The 19,045-nt window shown below is 53.9% G+C and overlaps 1 protein-coding gene across 1 annotated transcript in view; it reads right to left on the bottom strand.

The window, feature by feature from the left end:
• EPHB1 (EPH receptor B1) overlaps positions 1-17,330 on the bottom strand; it is an 86,096-nt gene extending 68,766 nt beyond the window's left edge. Inside the window, exon 1 of the mRNA XM_056358780.1 lies at positions 17,069-17,330. Coding sequence (XP_056214755.1) covers positions 17,069-17,126 — 58 coding nt within the window. The 5' untranslated portion in view covers positions 17,127-17,330. The remainder of the gene's footprint in view (positions 1-17,068) is intronic.
• Between the last annotated feature and the right edge of the window lie 1,715 nt (positions 17,331-19,045).

The following is a 19,045-nucleotide window of genomic DNA, read 5'->3' as shown; positions in this document are numbered from 1 at the left end:
CTTCAGTGATGGCAAGGATAAAGCAAACATCAGGTAGCGATGTCAACAGCTTCATATTTTCTGCTGCTTTTCTGTAGCTCACTTTGCGTTCAACAGCCGTGTACCAGCATCAGCTGCACATGGTGTGCTCCAGCAAGGCTGAATGGAAGCAAGTGAGCTCTCCAAGGGAAGGGCATTCTGCCAGCAGGTCTCCTCTTGGGAAGAGGGAGCTTGATCTTTATCACGCTACGAGAAAGTAAGGAACCCCAAAAAGAAGAGGGGGGGTGGGGATGGGGGGTGCGGGTGGGAGTAAGAAAGAGCAGTGTTCTGAGATTTCACACCCATGGGCCACTGAAGCCTAACGAGTTCAGTGGAACCAGGCTCCTTATCGACCGAGACTCCCTTGGAAATGATAGCCTTTAAATACAAAATTAGTTGACTGAGAAGACAAAGCAGCCATAAACATCAACAGCATCTGCAATTGCACGTGCTAGGATCAATTAAAAGGACACGTAGCCTTCATGCCTGGATACACAAGACGCTCACCTGTGGGACCGCGGGGGGTTCTCCCCAGCAGTGTGCTCATATGGGTCTAAGGGCTGCACCGTGCTTGGCTGCAAAGCCGACTTTCAAGGCCACCGGCACAGAGGCAACGCTGGAATAAGTACATTAGGTTTGGCTGAACTAATGCACCAGACCCGTCCCCCCTTTCCCTGATGCTCTCCTTCCCCGCTGGATTTATTTTGCCTTGCTCCGGGATAACACCGCCTGTGAGGAAAGCTCTAAAAATCAAAACATTTATCCTGCATTTCCCTACACGCCATCACTTCTTTAGAGATTCAGGATGAGTCATTGTCTTGGACCACATTCTCCAGAAAAGCTTCGTGCTCGCTACAAAAACATGCATCTCATAGAGCCCTAAATCTAAAATGCCAGCCGTGCTGTCAAAGAGCCCTCACAACGAGAGATGCACCTGGCATCGTCCAGCTCCTGTTTACTAGATCTTATTTTAAAATGTCAAAGGGATTCTGCATGAGCTACGAACATGACAGACTGCTCAGATGGTGAGGAAGCACCGTCAGGGGACTCAAGCTCAGCGAGCGGCATCCCTTCACCCATGCGCACCTCCTCGCAATGCAGCCAAGTGCTCGGAATTTCCCCCAAACACCAAAATTTGTGAGAAAAGCCTCCCTTTTCACCCCAGCAAAACCCCTGGATGCCAAGAGTCAAAGCCAGACTGTTCAGTCGAGGCAGAAACCAAATCGCCCCACCAAAATTAGAGGTTTGCAAAGAAAAATCCCGCTCTGGACAAGCGAGTGTGGAGTTGTGGGATGAGCCTGCCAGCACGGCCCCAGCACAGAACAACGACAGCCAGACTGATCCTGTATTTTTTAATGCAGCATCTGACATGTAGTAAAGATTTCAGGGAGGCCAGCCAGTAATTTTCCAGTTTAAATAAGAAACAAACAAAAGCAACAACATTGCTGGTCCAAGGACACATCCCGAAGATCCCCCGCTCACACGCTGGGGGTCTTGGCAGGGAGTGGAGGGAAAGCAGGGGAGTGAGAGTAGGAATGCACAGGGATGCTCTGGCTGCCACCGGAGGTGACGAGCTCAGCCCTGGCCACAGCAGCACAGCCATCGAGGGGAGGAGGTGGAAATATTGAACCTCAAACGGAAGAAACTGCAGAAGCTTGTCGGCAAGCACCTCCCTGCGCCACCTCCCCTCCCAGTGCCGGCCGCCGCGCCGAGCATCGTCTCTCCAGTTTTTGCACCATATGGAGTCAGCTCGCGAGTGCAAATGAGGCAAAGAGCGTGAGAGGCAAAGGGAAATAAATCTGTGCTGACACAGGAGCACACAGGGCTGCCGGCAGCATGGGGAAGCCTCTGTCAGGACGCGGACAGGACGGGGGAAGGCTCTGCCTCCATCCCCTGGGGACGCCTTGACAGAGCGCCCTGTCGGGGGGGGACAGGCAACAGGGCAAAGGGGGGGACAGGTCCATCACAAAGGGCAGAGAAGCCCTTGAGCAGACCCCACTGGGTTTTTTGCTCTGGCTTCACATCCAAACGCTGCTTCCCAAAACACCCTGCAAACCCAGCCCTTGGGACTCCCAGCTTTGCCTGGGACTTACCTAATTTTTTAATTTTTTTTCTTCTCCAATTCCAGATTTGATCAAAACACCCAATGGCCAGGATCTGTAACTATCCTGCACCCCCTCCTGAAAACATTACTATCAATCTGAGCCATCTTTAGCTACACACACAGATGACAGCTGGTCCGTTGAGTAAATAACAAAATGTGTTTGCCAAGATTTCTAAGCGCCCATTCACACAAGGTGCCGTACCAGCTCAGACGGGCCAGCGGGGCTCTGTTAAACCCTCGCTCGAATACGCTGATAGCTATCAGCGACTGCAATCGCCCCTTTGGAAGATGCTCTTCATCAAGAAGGTGCACAGCAGGGACTTCAGGACCCCTCTTCATGAGCTCTTGGTGCATCACCTAAGCTGTGCCAGAAGCAGTGGGCAAACTGCTGCCTGCCTCCCCCAGCTCCTGCCTGCGCGGAGGCAGCACCGGGTCCTACACTCCCCACACACACACACACACATCCCTCCAAGCCAGGACCCCTGGATCCTGTAAGAAGAGAGGAAAAACAAGTACTCCTCTAGATCAACCTTAAATCTCAAGACTTTGCTTGGGACCCAGCTTATGCCAAGCTTTTCCCGCAGGCTACGGCGGCCGGCTGAGCTGCGGAGCGGCCACTGCTCCCACCAGCCCTGGGAGGCGAGGAAGGGGAGGAAGAGGAGGATGCTGGCAGGAGGTGCTGCTTGGCAGCTGGCCCGCCCAGCACACCCCTGCCTCCAGCCCCGGCACCTGCACGGGTGCAAGCTGGGAAAAGGCTCTAGTACGAGGACAGCCATCTGCACGCTGGGAGCCGCGCCAAGGCAAGGTTCGGGGGATTATTTTTCTCCCCCTTGTTCACCAGGACAGTCTCCTTCCCGAATGCATGGGTAGAGCTGATTTAACACATGGGTGACACCTCGTCAAAAACTTTCAACATGGGGTTGTAGGCAGGCAAGCAAGAGAAATCCACCAGAGCCACCCCGGCAGCCTGCAAGCCCGGTCACCAGCCAGACCCCGAGGAGGTGCCTGTGATCCTCCATGGGCAAGGGATGGTCCCGGTGTGACCAGCACAGCTCCATTTCACGCAGTGCCAGCTCTGCTCATTTTTAAAGCAGTGCCAGCTGATGATAAAGTTTCCCCTAAGCTCATCTCCATACCCACCTCTTCTCCTGATGACACTGACCCATCCTCCCTGATTGTGGTTTCCGTACTGAAATAAATCACTTTAAGTGCACGTTGTGCTCTGCGTCTCATTACTGTTCATCATCTTCTGTGCAACGGAGCTGTCACATCGTCACAAATTCTGTCACCTGGGTGACACGGGAGTGACTTGGGAGGGCAGGCAAGTGGGGAGAAAGTGCCTGCAGCTTGACGGGGCACCAGGAGGTCCCCACCCCTCTTCTCCTCAGCTTTCAGATGGTGGGCTCACACCTATAGCCCCACACACCCCTTATGGCACAAAAGCTCAGAACAAGAGCAAGAAGGAGCAACACATGTGCAAGGCAGGATCATTGCACACAAGGACCCAGAAGATGGAAGGATGGCAGGAGTGATGGCAGATGTACCTTGATGGCCATGACGGTCCTCCTTCAGCAGGGTATGTCCCTGCAGGGAAACCTCCCCCAGAAGAGGTGGCAGAAACTCCCTCTCCTCCCCAAATTTAAAGCAGAAACACCTAAAGGAGGGAAGGAGGAAGAGCTAGCCACAGGGGCTGTAAGATGCTCACCAAGCCTTCTGCAGCATGGATCCCAGGCAGTTCAACTCCTCATCACAGAAGGGTGCTTCCAACTCCACCAGGTTACTCCAGATTAATCCAGAACAGAAGGTCATGGTCATGCTGCACACAGTAAATTAATAGCTCCGTGCCAAAACCCTGCAAGGACCAATCAGGCGACAGCAATGCAAAGGCATCGTTTCCCTGTCACATCACTTTTGAAAGCCAAACACTCAAGAGAGCGCGAAAGGGAGCAATTAAGGCTGCCGCTAATCTTGTAGTGTCCACAAAGATGGGTCTATTGTTTTTTTATCGAGGAGGGAGTGTAAGCACCACCAGCTTCCAGATGGCCAAGCAGCCCTGCCAGGGGCTGGGACCTGCCTGGTATGAAAGGCCAACCCCGCCAGCAAGGAAGGAGCTGCTCATCCACTGCCACAAGCTGACGCCTGCATCCCTGCCCGTCGGCACGGCTCCCCGGGAAAAGGAGCTGTTTGCTGACACGATGCTTGGGAGGGTGCAAAGGTTCAGGTTTCCTACCTACATACACCCTTGAGCATGACCATGGAGAAGACACGCCGGTCTCATGCCTTCTCTAAGGTCAACACTCATACTTGTCTCTCTCCATCTCCCCCATCCCATCACAGCTTCATAGGAACCCCCCACACCCCCCCTCGCTGTCCCAGTGAGCGTGGCAGGGCGGGGAGACTCCTGGAGATGCAGGAGGAGAAGACCCTCAGAGATGCAGGTGCACCAGGACATCAGTTGCTGCCAGGAAGGGCACCCCAGAGTGGTCCCAGAGGCTTCGCTTGGCTCTCCCAGTATCCCACCCCACTCCAAAGGCCCAAGCAGGTTGCTGCCGCCCCCACGCCCCCCCATTGCCCAGGGCACTTGCACACATGTTCGCACACACCGGCACAGAGCAGGAGGCAAAGCCACGGTGCAGAAATAACACAGGCACACAAACAAAAGAGCACAAGCCATTAATCTGGGTGAACCGGAGGAAATGAAATCATTATGTCTGCAGCTACAACATCCCGAAGAACAAATTTCCTGCCTGGATAATAAATGGATTCTTTTGTTTCACGTTGGCCCCAACCACGTGACTATCTTGGCCTATTCCTCATCCAAAACAACTTGCTGTATAAATACCCAGACGGGCTCGAATTTCAGCTGCTAAAAATATGTTTTAATTATAATAATATATAATAATAATAACAAAAAAAATATCTAACTCTGCAGGCTCCCCTTGCCTCCTAAACAACCTCTGAAGGCTCTCCAGCATGCAGGCAGGCAAACAAAAAGTCTCAAAGTTGCCAATTACAGCTGAACAGCACAAATGAAATCCTTGAAAGAAAGACTGAGGCACCCAAAAGGCAGCCTTGGGTTAACACCCGCAGTAAGTAACCCCTGCCAGACAGAGAAACGATGGGTGCATGAGCATTTTAAGCACAGACAGCCCAAAAGTACCTTATAAATATCCCCCAGCAGCAGGGTGGGGACCTAAGCCACGTGGCACACCAATGACAGCTTTGATCTCCAAACCTTGGGGCTCTGCAGGTGGTCTTATGAGCCAGGTTTTCTTCTGGCGGCTTTCCAGTGCCTCACTAGGGTTTGGGATTTATTCATTAGATGAATGGGGAATGAAAGTTCTGGCCTCCCCTGGCTCAGCGAGGCTATCTGTTGGCTGTAGGAACGGCTCTGGGAGTCTTGAGGGATGCTGACCTCTAGGAGAGCTGCACAAATTACTGGTTTCAACTGTCCCTTTAATCTGCAACTCCACCAGATCACTCTCTTAAAACCATTTTTTAATCTAGCTACATATTTTGTTTCTGATTTCAGGTCCTTTTTGCTAGCCTTCCCAGCTTTACAAACACATAGCAAATGCTGCAACGAGTTTCAAAACAAGACACGGTTTTGAATCCAAACATCAAAGCCCCTCAGTCCAAAAAGTCTAAATTGTTTGGATGTTAGAGAGACCTCCATGAACGGAAACAAGCTCAAAAATTCCTTCCAAGCTAGTGGGCAGCTGGAGGCAGAAGATTCAACCAAGCCCACCACGCTCAACCATAGCTCTTACCAATGCAGGGCTGTACTTGTTCTCCATCACCCCGAGCATCCCCCAGCACCCCATGGCAAAACTCCTTCTCTTCAACTTCAAACATAACCAGAGGGAACCCTGATTTTGAAAGCCAGCTTGGTGCATCGCGCCAGAAAAACTTGAATTTCATTTTCCTTTGTGGGTCATCTTTAATTTCAATTATATTTTGGATGCTGGGGAAAGTGTCCAAGCATAGCTGCTGCCTGCTGTTTCTTCAAGGAAGGGAAAAAAAAAAAAAAAAGTCCTTGGAAACTAAATATTTATACACCCACATACGCTAATCCCAGCAGATCCAAGGGTGGGAAGCCTATTTAAAAAAAACATCCCTAATTACTTTCCCATTTTAAAGGGAATAATTTGGCAATTAGTTAGAATGCTTTACTTAAGTAATCACATATTTTTTGAAGAGGAATAATCTGCTGGAGTGTGCACAGACAGGACAGGGGTCTGACAAACCGTTTTTATACGCCTCCCTCATGTACAGCTGCTGGCAGCCGAGTGGCACGCAGGAGCCGGAGGCATGGCCAGGAGGTCATTAGAAGCCACCCTTGGGAAGCCACCCCGGCATGGGGACAAAGCCAGCTCAGGCAGCGGAATCTCACCAGCCCCTGGACTGCACCGCAAGGAAACCTCCTTGCTGGGAAAGTGGCAAGAGAGCCCCAGACACCTCGAAAGGCCATCGGTCACCTCGCAACAACACCCCAGCAAGCACCCACATCCCTCCCAGCAGCACCACGAGTGGGGAAGCACAGCGGCTTATTACTGCAACACCCTGATTTATTGGGAGCATCTTTCAGTCCCTTTCTGCTGATGTATTGACAAAATGTACTCTTTTATCAGATAGTAAGGTGGTTTCTGCTGGGAAAAAATCTAAATAATCCAGATGAGGGGATGTGTGGAAGGATTTCCAAGGTCCCCCCTGCCACAGCAAAGCCAAAGGCAGTAATTTGCTAATTAGCAACAGCCGTTGTATTGCTCAAGGAAAGGGCTGAAGTCTTCCGGATAGGTGAAAGTTTGATTATAAGACACGCATGGCAGATCATTTAGAAAGATAAAACCACGTTCACTCTGCCGCAGCCAGCTATTAAAAGTGGAGAATGTTATTTCAGGTAATAAAGAGCAAGACCTGAGGACTAGCCTGGGAATTCAAATTTACTACTTGTATCAAATTCATATGCTGTAAAACTTCACCTAGTTTATAAGTTTCTTGCCAACTTCATAAAACATGTTTTATTATTATTGTTTTCTGACTCTCCTGCCTTAATAAAATTCCTCTCCTAGCCTGTGTGGGTGTTGCATTATAAACATTTGCACTTTGATTCATTCAAGACTGAAGAAAGCTTTCAAGGTAACCTATTAGGAATACTTTAAATGTTCCAAAGACATCCCAGTTTCCCCTGAATGTCGCAAAGCTTTAAAGAAATAAAGAAGTGCCTTGCTGCAAACCACCTCCAAAAATCTGCTGGACTGATGCTCAAGAGATCACATTTGGGAGCGACCAAGTTGCATGCCAGCCTGGCAGGGTCCGTGTCTGGCACGGGGTGGGAAAACACAGGGGTTATCAGGGCACAGGGTAAGGCAGGCACCCATCCATCGCCCCCCACGCCCCCTCGGCAGCGAGCCGTGGGGATGCTGTGAGTGGGTCCCACTGGCTGGAGGCAGCTGGACCATCTTGTCACATGTTATTAAGGACCAGAATGTGCAAAAGTAGGGGTTTCCCCATCCCTGGTCAGCCCTGGCGAGCAAAGCCCAGCACTGGCACACAAAGGCAGAGCCAGAGGGTGCTCTAAGCGGCATCCTTCTCAAAGCAGCCCATTTTCTCCAGCCTCGGCCAAAGCCCATTGAAGTTAATGAGCGTCTTTTTATAGCTTTCGGCAGGCTTTCAAGCAAGCCTTTCAGCGCAGCAGACTCCCGCGTGTGCGCAGTGGTGCCAGCCATTTCAGTAATAACCTACGCATGGCACAAGGAGGGATAATAAAAGATGATTTTTAGAAAGACACCGAACACAGTTAGCTACTGACCTTACAAGTTCCCACCAGCCCGCATCCACCTCCCCTCCTCTGCAAGGTTGGTTTCAGCATCTGTGGGTCGTGGGGGGCATCACCAGCTGATGGCCAGAGCTCGGGAGGGCCCTATCCAGGCTGGGTCCAAGCATTGGCACCTTTAAATCCTGCACAGCTGATGCTTTTCTCCATTTCACTGAGCAAGAGTAAGGTTACCTGGTGTGATGCATGTGGCTCAAGGAGGCGCATGCCCCTCCCCAGGAATCACAGCATAGAGCTGATCCTCCTTTATTTTATTAAACCATAAATTACCGCTTTACAGCTTCATATCTGGTCCAAATAATATCATTATATCTGACCCCACAGTGCCTCTATCAAGAGCCTGATGGGCTCAAAGGACCTAGACCCCCACCAGCAATTTCATTTCAAGGGGCAAAGCACAGACAGCAAATGCCACGCATCTCCAGGTGGTTCATCCACTTGCATGAAAGCTTCTGGACAGCTTCAGCCAAGCCCCAGGGGCTGGGCAGCAGCGCTGTGCACCTCAGGCTCACTTGCAGCCAGGTCATGCCCATCATTTCCAGCACTCGCTAAAGGACACAGGGACCCAACGTGACTGCTTTAAAAAGAACCACAGCAGAAGCACAGGGATGGAACGGCCACACGGCGAGGGCACCTCTGTGCTGCTGTGTACTGTGGGCAAAGCCCACCGATGGGGCGACATCGCGGGGGCGCCACGCCAGGTGAAGGTCCTGAACTAGTCAAAAACATTGTAAGAAGTACTGCTGGCAAGACACCGGTGATCTTGAAAAGCCAAATTTTGCTCCTTACCAACACATTGGTTTCAAAATAAAAGCAGAGCTGATGCCTCCCAGAGCAATCAGAGCATCCCGCTCCTGCTCTGTCCCTAGTGCCCATCCCATTTCTTGGCCACTTGGAAAGATGAAGCGACAGGTGTTGGGTGAAAAAAAAAAGAAAAAAATAAAGCGTCCAGCTAAGGCCAGCCCACAGTTATTTCTCCAGGCCACCCCAGGCTGTCCTCTGCCAGCCGGAGGGCAGGGGGCTGCCCAGCAGGAGTGGAGCACAGCCCCATCACCAGCCTCTTCTCCTCCTGCCCCCCAGGGACAGTATTTCCTTTCCAGCTCTTCTGCTGGGTTCCTGGTTTTCCCGGGAAGATGTAATTCACACCCCTTCGCCTCTTCTGCGGTGATTTAATGTCTTTTGAGCAAAAAGCAATTATCCTCATATCAACAGGACCCTAGTGAGGATGATAATGAGTCAGCTCCGACCCCGCGGCTAAGGAAGTGACTGAAGCGAGCGGAGGCCTCTAGTAATCAAAGGCCCATCCCTGGACTCTGATTGAAAAAAAAAAAAAATCTTCCATAAAACTTCAATCGTTGCTGTTCCTTGCTTCACCCCTCCACCCACGGCGTAGGTTTTAACACCAGGAGAAAGGGGACCAACACCAGCCCCTGGTCACCTCCCTTTACCACCTGGATGTATTTCAGGTGTTGCTTGCTGCCTCACCCGCAGCAGGGAGCGGGCACAGGGGGATCGATCTGGGCTTAAAAGCAGACACCACAGTCCCATTTTCCCAGGTTTTGGGCTCAAGGAGAAGCACAACCTCCATCCGGAGTCGAAGCCAGAAGGTGACCTGCTCTACCCTGGGGGATTGGCATGCAAGGCTGGGCACGGGGGGGGGGGGGGGGGGGGGGGGGAAAGCATCCCCATGCTCTGCCCTGCAAATGGAAAGAAAATAGGAAAAGGGAGGCAAAAACATGGGTGTGCAACAGGTCTTGGGCTTTGCAGGACCGGAGAGGCTTCCCAGGAGATGGCAGAGCCAGGAGCAGAGAGCATCCAGCGCTGCCAAACACCAGGGCAGCGGGCTGAGCTGCCCTACCCCTCAAAAAAATAAAATATGTAGCCAGGCAAAGACACCAAAAAGCAGCCATGCCGAAAGCAGTCCAAGGAAGATGCTGGTTGGGTCTGCATAAACCAAACCGTGGTGCCTGTTGCTGCTGGGATGTGGCGCACAGGGTACCGGCGCATCGGAGAGGAAGGCATAATGCCAGGAGGACTTTTTGGGAGAAAATATCATGAAACAATCCTTTAAAGTCATGACGAAGCCCTGACCTGGGATGGGAGGAAACAGCTGAAAAGCAAGAATTCCACAGCTTCTTACCTATTCCCAGCCACCACTTTTACTTGCTGCATAACAAATTAAAGCTTAATAAGCTTCGAACACCAGTAACACTGACTGGATGCTTCCCCAGATATCAAAAATTTTTCTTACTACACTAACAAGCACATACTTGAGGCTTTACTAATCCTTAACTAGTTGGCATGGCTATTTCCAAAGGCAAAAAAAAAACCAAAAAACCACATACCAAGATAAACTTAATACTGTATATTCTCCACCATCTGCAAAGACATCGAAAGGACTCCACATGCTTATTAAAGGGAATGACTTAGAAGAGAAAGCAAGCAAATTAACACTCATTAACTAAAACCACTCCTAACCCTCTCCTCTGCCAGGTGACCTCTTGCCATCACCAAGATGCCATCACCCAAAAGCAGATGGCACAGAGGGACCAGCCGTGGGGATGCTCTGGGGGCTGCAGGGACCGACTGCTCTTGGGCTCTTCTCCTTCCCATGGGAGCATCCCACCCGCCAGGTTTAGGTTGGAAGAAGCAAGGCCAAAGGAAAGTCATCTTCCTCGGCCGGGCTCGGCACAGAGCCCCTTCCCTTTTGAACTGTTGCCTCTGTGATTTTTCACCGCAGGGCTCCCAGCAGGAACTTATTAATGCCAGACTAAAGCATGTATGCTTTAATAGTAATTAGGTCACCCTGGGTTGTGGGCTTAGCAGGCAAAACTATAATTATTTAGAAACATCAAGTTTAAATGCCAAAGTGTCTTAATGGAGCTGAGCTAATTAACCAATTTCAACGGAGTAACTGATTAGCTTAAAAAAAAAAAAAAGAAAAATCAATGATCATAGACAACAACATTTTCTTTTAACAGGTTGTTTTCTTGCAGCAATTCTCAATTGCACAAAAGGAGACCAACAACCCCCGCTAACCAAATATTATTGTAATTAAATATTCAACAGAAAGCCTCTTCAATTATTCAAAAGACTGATAACACTTGTTTATAATTGGGGTGGTGGGAGAGGCTTCCAGAAGCAGGGATTTTGCACATCACCAGGCTCCGGTCACAGATGCAAACCCACGCAGCCAGACAGGTTGTGGCATCAGTACACGGTGCCACCTCCGGCACAGCTCCAACCACCGCTCCCATCCCTCCTGCAGAAACCAAACTCAGGGGAGACGTACGTTTCCCAGCCCAGACTTGATAAAACGGACCATATGGTCCACATGATTTCTGGATTCTTGTTATCTGACCAAAAATTAGGGGACTAATGGCCAGTTTCCAGGTTTCACACCATTTTCTGATAGTAGCGTTACTCCCCCAACAGAGAACCAGGAGGAAAAACAGACCCCAGTGTATCATTATAATTCACTAAGCGGCATTACCATAGGAAATTACAAATTAGCTTTTCAGCAAAGGATAGGGGGATGTCTAGATTAGCTATAGAGAAACTACAGAACCTTTCAGTCCATTTATCAAAGCTCTCATAGCTCCAACTTCCAGGGAAATGAAACAATAATAAATATTGAGCAGGGAAAGTTAATCTCTGCCGAACGCGCTTTAATAATTCAAAAGTTATAAGAAATAAATAAATAAAGCACAGAACCTTTAGCTCCTGCAAACAGACATCCCACTTTTCTCACCATTTCTCATAATGTGACTTCTGGAAAACCGATGGTGACCAAAACCAGAAAATTCCCCCAAAATCAGCTGTGGCTGGGAGTGACCACATTTACAGGGCAGGAGGGAGCCTTGTATCTCCCATGTCTGCCATTTATCTGGAAAGCCACAGAGCTGATCTGGGCAAGAGTTTGCTCTTGTTGTCCCCAAGGAAAGGGCTGTGTTGCGTCTACCTGCTAGTGCACAGTCTACAGCAGCCTGGCACCTGCCCCCTCCCCTGCACACTCCCAAGCAGCCTCCCAAGCTGCTCCCTTTTGGAAACAGTGTATTTGCAGCCCCTAAAAGCTGGACTGTGAAATTACCAGCTCAGTGCCTCACGGCCACCCACGGTTCCAGCTGTTCCAGCTCTCTCCTGATCCCGCTGTGAAATCACTCCATCCTTTTCTGCACACTTCTGCTCCCATACCAACCTCCGCCGAGAGGAGAAGCAGGGAGGGATGCCAGGGGCTCAGCCAGCAGAAGCACCCTGCGTTCCCAGGTGGCCCACAATCATCTGAATGCCTTCTGGAGTCACGTCTGTTTGCCATCCCTACCACGCCGCACCACTTCACAAGGTGCCCTCAGTCACCAGTGGACTCAAACTCCTACCACGTGGGGTATCTGCACCACTTCCATCACACCGGCTCCAGCGCCCTCCGTAAGCGACACACACTCCTGCTTCCCAACATACAACCCAGGCTATGCCTTTCCAAATTGCTACCCAGCAAATACCCAAGCTTAACATTTGCCTTGTGCAAGTATTCATGCGTGCAACACTTGATAGCTCAAATGCTTGCAGAAAGAGAACAAGGTCAAATTGAAATGCACTTTCAAATACTAATGAATATTTGGAGAAAACATTCCCTTCCCCAACCCCAACTATTTACCCAGCCTCACAATGCTGTTAAATGACTGCTTATACCGACCCTGTGAACAGAGTGCTGCAGCACCCTTCAGGCAGTGTCATCAAGTTTGGGGCTCCTGCATGAAGCCACTTCCATGCCAGGGTATGATGAGCTCGTACCTACAGCTGGGAGAGGTAAAAAAAAGCCTCCTCAAGCTGGCTGGACCTCAGCGAGAGCAGCACAGCACACACCACAGGCGTTACAGCAGCAGCGCTCCACGAGCCTCAGCCTTGCTCCGAGCATCTCTTCCATCAGCCTCACCCCACAGCATTCCTGCTGCACTGGGGACCAGTGTCTCCAAGACTTTGCTGACCCATTGCCCAAGGCACCGTTTTCCCCCTTTTCACCAAACCTGAGTATTTCTTCAGATTACAGAACCCATCTCTGCTAGAAACATCTATTTCTCACCCCCACGGCCTGGATCGAGAGCCAGACAAATGCATTCAGGCTACTCCATTATGCAATATAAATATTTTCTTCTTACTTTTAAGGCCAGCGGAAGGTTTTTACTCTGTCCCGCTGTGTCAGGAGCTGCACCCAGGATGGGTGAGAGGCCACCTTGCAAATCGCCCTGGCAGCTCTCGCCACAGCAGACAGGGCCACTAAACCCCCGGGGAGCACAGGGCGGTAACCCCATTTCCATACAGAGGTGGTGAGCAGAAAGAACAGAAAAAGAAACGCATTTATCACAGACCCCACCTTCCTCATGAGTGGAAATATCAGCCGTTAGTCACAAAGAGGCAACACAGGCATCTGGGGTCTCAGGCCCCTTTTCCATGACTTGACAAAATGCTTTGCCTTCAGGCCGACAAGATCTGGGCTCACTCATCAAGCCGAGAATAAGGTTTCTTCCCTTAGGGTTTGGGGTTTTATCCCCAGATTACTTGTGCTTTTTTTTTTTTGCACAAACTAAGGGACAGCTAGTTACTAGCACTTGTAAATTCTCTCTTGAAGGCTTATTTCTAGCTTCTCCTTGAAAACTGCTCTGCTGCGGGTGAAGCAGCTGGGCCAAAGGTGGAAGCCCGCGTGGTGATGGCAGTGGCAGCGATGGGAAGGGCGGTGCGGCGTCCGCCGGCTCTCAGCCTGCTCGGTGCCGGCACCGCTCCGGCGCCTGGCGGAAGCGGAGGAAGCCCAAAGGATGACTGCAACAGATGTGTGCATCCCGAGCCAAAACGGGAGGAGACAGGGCACCCGAGGTGGGTGGCACACACGGAGCAGGAGCCAGGGACACCGCTCTCGAACCAAACCCCTTTCCCTGGTCCTCTCCCAGGCTGCGGTTCCAAAAGCCACGCAGGCAGGAGAGCAGATAAGCACGGGAAGCAAAACTAAGCTGGATCCGCCAGCCCTGAGCAGGGCTTTCCACCTCCCTCCTCACACTTTGCTTGTTGTGATGCTGCAAGCAGCAATACAGGAGACAGAGAAAAACCTGCTTTTTAAAAGAGCAGGCGCAAGGAAGGGAGATGACAGATAGGTAAGCAGGTAGGCAGATTAAGCAGCGTACGTGGAGAGGCTGCACCACAACGGACAACAGCCCCATCTGACCCACCGACACCTCAAACCCTGACAGCTCCCCAGTTAAAACATGTAACATCGGCTCAGTACCACCCTCTCTGTATGCTAAACGTGATTATATTTGGTTCAGCTAACACAAGAAAGAGCACGCGAGCGGCTCCTGAGTGATTGCAGGGTGTGGGAGAGACAGTATTTGTTCCTGTCATCTTCTCATGTCTCTCTTCCTCTTCACAAGCCACACACACACAAAAAAAAAAAAAGCAGAAAAAAAAAAGGGCAGAAAAAAAAAAAGCAGGAAAAAAAAAAGGCAGAAAAAAAAAAAGCAGGAAAAAAAAAAAAAAGCATAAGCTTCCAGGTATCCAGCAGAAAATGGTCAGCTAAGCCACGGGATTTGGTAAAAATCAAGTAACCATAAGGAAACTCAGGTAAGTGACTATCTCCAGGTTCACGTACCACAGGCAATGGTACACGGGGTTTTATAACCTGCATTATAAAATATTTTTTATTTTATAAAAAATAGCAGGGTTTGACAGAGGGGAAGAGAGATATGCTTGCAGGCAGCCCCTGCCCTGACCCCAGCTGTATCCTCCTCCCCTTCCAGCCAGGTCCAGACCCCCAGACATCTCCCCCCTGCCATCCCGGAAAAAAGACTTTTTGTCTCAAAGGCTTCTTCGGGATGCAGGGAGCCTTCCCCCTCCCAGCTGCAGCCGGCCGTGCTCAGCTGTGGCTTTGCCTGGTTGCCAGAGAGGGCGGCTGGCAAAACCCATCTGCGGCCGCCCAGGGGAAGCCAGACCCCAGTGCAGGTCAGGCTCTGGGAGACGCTTCGGCCCAGTTAGCCAAACCCACGTTTCAATCTAGCAATTTCAGCCTCCGCACAGACAGGATCTGTAACATTCAAATAAGCTCCATAAAAAGGTGTTTTCTTTACACAACCACGCCAGGAAACTGTCGCCTTAACTCCAAATCAGATTCAATTGCTCTGCCTCAAAAATTCCCCGTCCAAGATTTTCCCTTAAATCCAAGATCTCTCCCAGAATACTACTCTACTACCCAAGTCATTTCCTCGGCAGAGTAGAAATAACATGGCTCTTCAACAGGTTGAGTCCCGGGCAGGGATGCTGGCTCTGCCAGCCCTGCACAAGCTCCTGGGGCAGCTCGGGACAAGCTGGGGAAGACCCCGTGTGACACAGGGACACAAGACCCAGGAGTGCTCTCAGACAGGGACCGAGCCAGGTCTCCCAGCCACCCCCCATTCCAGCAGTGCCTCAAGCCGCTGACGCTGCAAACACTGGCTCCCGAAACGCTGCTAACAGGTCTGGTGCTTTCACGTGTGGCTTTGTGACCGAGCAAACACACGCCTGCTTGCATCACGCTTAGCAAAGCATTCGCATTTCCACCCCGAGTTATTTCTATGGAGATGCAATGAGGTAGGAAACCCGAGAAATAAGAAAAGCAAACACCTGGGTCAGCCAAAAGCAGATGCCGCAGCAAGAGGGCCTGCCTGCCGCGATCCAGCCGGCATGCTCGTGAGCGGAGGGCACTGCGGCCAGCACCGCTCCCATCCCGCTGGATACCACCGCAGCAGCGCTCCGGCTCCAGAACCAGCTCCGTGCTGCCCGGAGCTGAGCTGCCGGGCTCTGGCACCTTCCAGTTCAGCCGCATCTATGCCCACATCAGCTAAATCCCCCCTCCCCCAAGGAAGGGCCAAGCCCCACGGCAGCTCGGTTCGCCCACGAGCCCCCACGCATCATCTCCCCACACCCACACGTTTCTTCTGCCAACAAGTGAGGGGCTGCACCACGTCCCCTGCTCGCAGCCACCGCTCAAGCACCGGGCAACCTCTGCCACAAGCCCGTTTGCCCGTGTTGTACCAGGGAAAAAGAAGAGGCAGTGGCAAAATTAAAGGGGGGAAAAAAAAATAATACAAGCGATACTTCTGCAAGCCGTGCCGGCCGGAGCACATCGATGCACCAGCATGAGCGTGGGATGAGCTGGTGGTCCTGCCAGGCAGGATGCCCCGAGGCTGGCTGGTACCTGCGGGCACGTCCCGGGGCACAGCTAGTCCCACAACCCGTCGGGTGACGGGAAAAGCCTTGAGCCCAGCGGGACGCACCCGGCCGAGGGGATGGATGGCCACGCGTCCATCCCGCCGCTCCGCCAGCGGGCCAGGCGCCCCCGCACCCGGCTGTCCCAGGGAAGGGGACCCTCAGCCCGCACCTCCCAGTGCGCCCGTCCGCTTCCACAAGGCTCTCCCCAGCCCCCACCGCCGTCGCGAGGCACAGGAGCGGGACGGTGCCAAGACGCAGCTTCCGCACGGCCACGGCCCCTGCGGGTGTCCCCCGCCGCCACCCCGGGGAAGGGACCCAAAGAGACCCTGGGGTGTCCCCCGCCGCCACCCCGGAAAGGAGCCCTACGGGGAAGGGATCCAGAACAGGCCCTGGGGGTGTCCCTCACTGCCACCCCGGCAGGGCTCTGCGGGGAGGGGACCCAGGGAGACCCTGGGGGTGTCCCCCGCCGCCACCGCGGGCAGGGCTCTGCCGCGGAGGGGACCCACCGGAGCCGTCCATCCCACCCAGATCCCGGCGGGTTTCCCAGAGCCGACGCCGGGAGCTGGAACCACACGGCCCCTCCCGAGCCCCCCCCCCCCGGCCCGGAGCGAGCCCCGGGCTGCCAGCACCGCCTGCGGGCCGGCTCCCCGCGCTGCGGGAGCGGGGCTGGCTCCGCCGGCCGGTACAGAGGGCAGCCCCGCGACCCCCGCCGCGCCGGCAGCCAGCCCCGAGCCGCTGCGCAGCCGCCCCCGCGGTGCTGCCCGGCGGGGGAGCCGGTGTCGCCGGGCCGGTCGCGGCGGGAGGAACTAGCAGACCGCGCGTGCCGCGGAGGACGCGGGGACTCGCCGCTCTGCACACACCCCCCCGTCCCGCCTCACCTTCCACGGCGGCCGCGGCGGCGGCCAGGCAGAGCAGCACCACCAGATCCGCAGCCATCGCCTCCCCGGGCCCCGCGCGTCGCTGCTCCGCAGGCGTCAGCCGCTACCGGCGGGCGGCCGTGAGCGGGCATGGGGGTACGTCCGCGGGCCGGGACGGGGCAGGGCGGGCCGGGCCGGGGCCGCGGGACGGGACCGCGCCGCCTCCCCGCGCCGCCCGGGTCACATCGCCGCCGCGAGTGGCGCGTGCGGCCACGCCGCCGCCGGCCCCCGCCGCCGCCCGGCCCCGCCCCCGCCGCCGCCCCGCCAATCCCCGCGGCGCGCCACGCCCCCGCCCCGCCCCCGCCCGCCGCGCGCTGCCGTCCGAAGGGGAACGGCGCCCCCTGGCGGCCAGCCGCCGGCCCCCGCACCGCTCCCCTCAGCGGGACCCCCCGACGGGGCGGCCCCTCGGCCCGCCGCGCCGCCACCCCGGGCGGGGGCCGGCTGGCTCAGCCCGCCGCGGGCCCGCTCCCTGCCTGCGCCCCCTGACGGCGGCCGGAGCCAGCGGGCGGCCCCACGCCGAGGCGGGCCCCCCGGCCCCCCGCAACATGGCCGCTCCCCCCTCTGGCTCGGGAGGCGGCGGCCACCGACCGACGCGGGGCCCCCTCAGCCTCTTGCTCTCCGCCGGCACCGTCTGCTGGGCGCCGCGCCGGGGCCGAGAGCCGCTGGCTGCCCTCCCTGGCCTGGGGGACACCGGCCGCGTCCCCCCCGCGGCACCCCCACCGCCGCCAGCCCGAAGCCCCTGTCCCTGAGGCCACCCGGGGCGCCGGCCTGGCCTAGTGCCCAGCACCGTGGGGCCTCACCCGTGCGGCGGCGGCGAGGTGCGCCCACGGCCCCGAGCCAGGCCCTGCGGGAGGGGGCTCACCCCGTCCCCGCTGCCCCCGCCGGGCCAGCCAGCCCTGCTTGCCCGCGCAGGGCTCAGCAGCCCCCTCGCCCCAGCCACCTCACCGCTCGAAGCCGACCCTAGCCCTCCCTCCCACCCAGTTCGTGCATCCCCGTGGAAGAGAGGGGGAAAGCGAGGGCAAGGGGGGCAGCAAGGGGTGGGAGAGGGGGGGAAAGCGAGGGCAAGGGGGGCAGCAAGGGCTCCTCCGGGTCACGGTCACCCGCCTGCAGCCAGGCCGCGGCGGGGCCGGGAGCCCTGCAGAGATACCAGGGCTGGAAAACCATCAGCTGTTCAGCGAAAGACTGCGCAAAAAATGTTCAGAGGTGCCACGGGAACAAGAGTTTTCTTTTGCGGTTGTGCAAAATATATTTCAAGCTGCTCCTATTCAGCTGAGCAAATAACAGAAAAAATTGCCAAGAACCTTCTGGCTAAGTTTTAAGGAAATTTGCTTTCATCTTGACAACCCTTCTTCATTTCCTTCCCATGAATATCTCAGCAATCCAGTTTACTCACTCAGAGGATCACAGAAAGAAAACTGTGAAGTAAATGTCAGTATTATTTGCATCTTTATCCAGTCTGCCACAAAAGCAACACCATGTTATTTATCTGATCTAGCACAACTCAGTAACAGCTCAAGTATAGAATATTCATGATGTGCAAAGCAAAAAAATGTTAATCGTTTGAAAATACAAGAGGCAAAGAGCTGAGACTGTGAGTTATCCAGAGAACTGCCTCAGTTGTTTGGTGGCTTTTTTTCCCCAAATAATTGCTATCAACTGAAAAAACTTGCATTCAGAAACTAACGTTTGACCAAAAAAAGCCTGCCGTTTTTGTATGGGGAAAAAAAAATAATACATCAATATTCTTCTGATTTCTTTTCAGCTGGCCAAAGAGTTGGATGCGCTGGGTAAAAGCCAGCTGTGTTTGTTCAAAAAGCTTTCTATTCTGTCAGCCTTGCTCCAAGTCTCTGAACAGCAATGCTTTGCTTCTCCTGAAGGAAAAGACTTAGAAAAAAACTCTTCGCCATGCTGCTGTCTGGAGAGCGGGCATGGGAAAGC

The sequence above is a fragment of the Falco biarmicus genome, chromosome 13, assembly GCF_023638135.1.
Source record: "Falco biarmicus isolate bFalBia1 chromosome 13, bFalBia1.pri, whole genome shotgun sequence".
NCBI lineage: Eukaryota > Metazoa > Chordata > Aves > Falconiformes > Falconidae > Falco > Falco biarmicus.
Note: the sequence above shows the minus strand (reverse complement) of the source record. Positions and strands in the feature narration are given on the sequence as shown.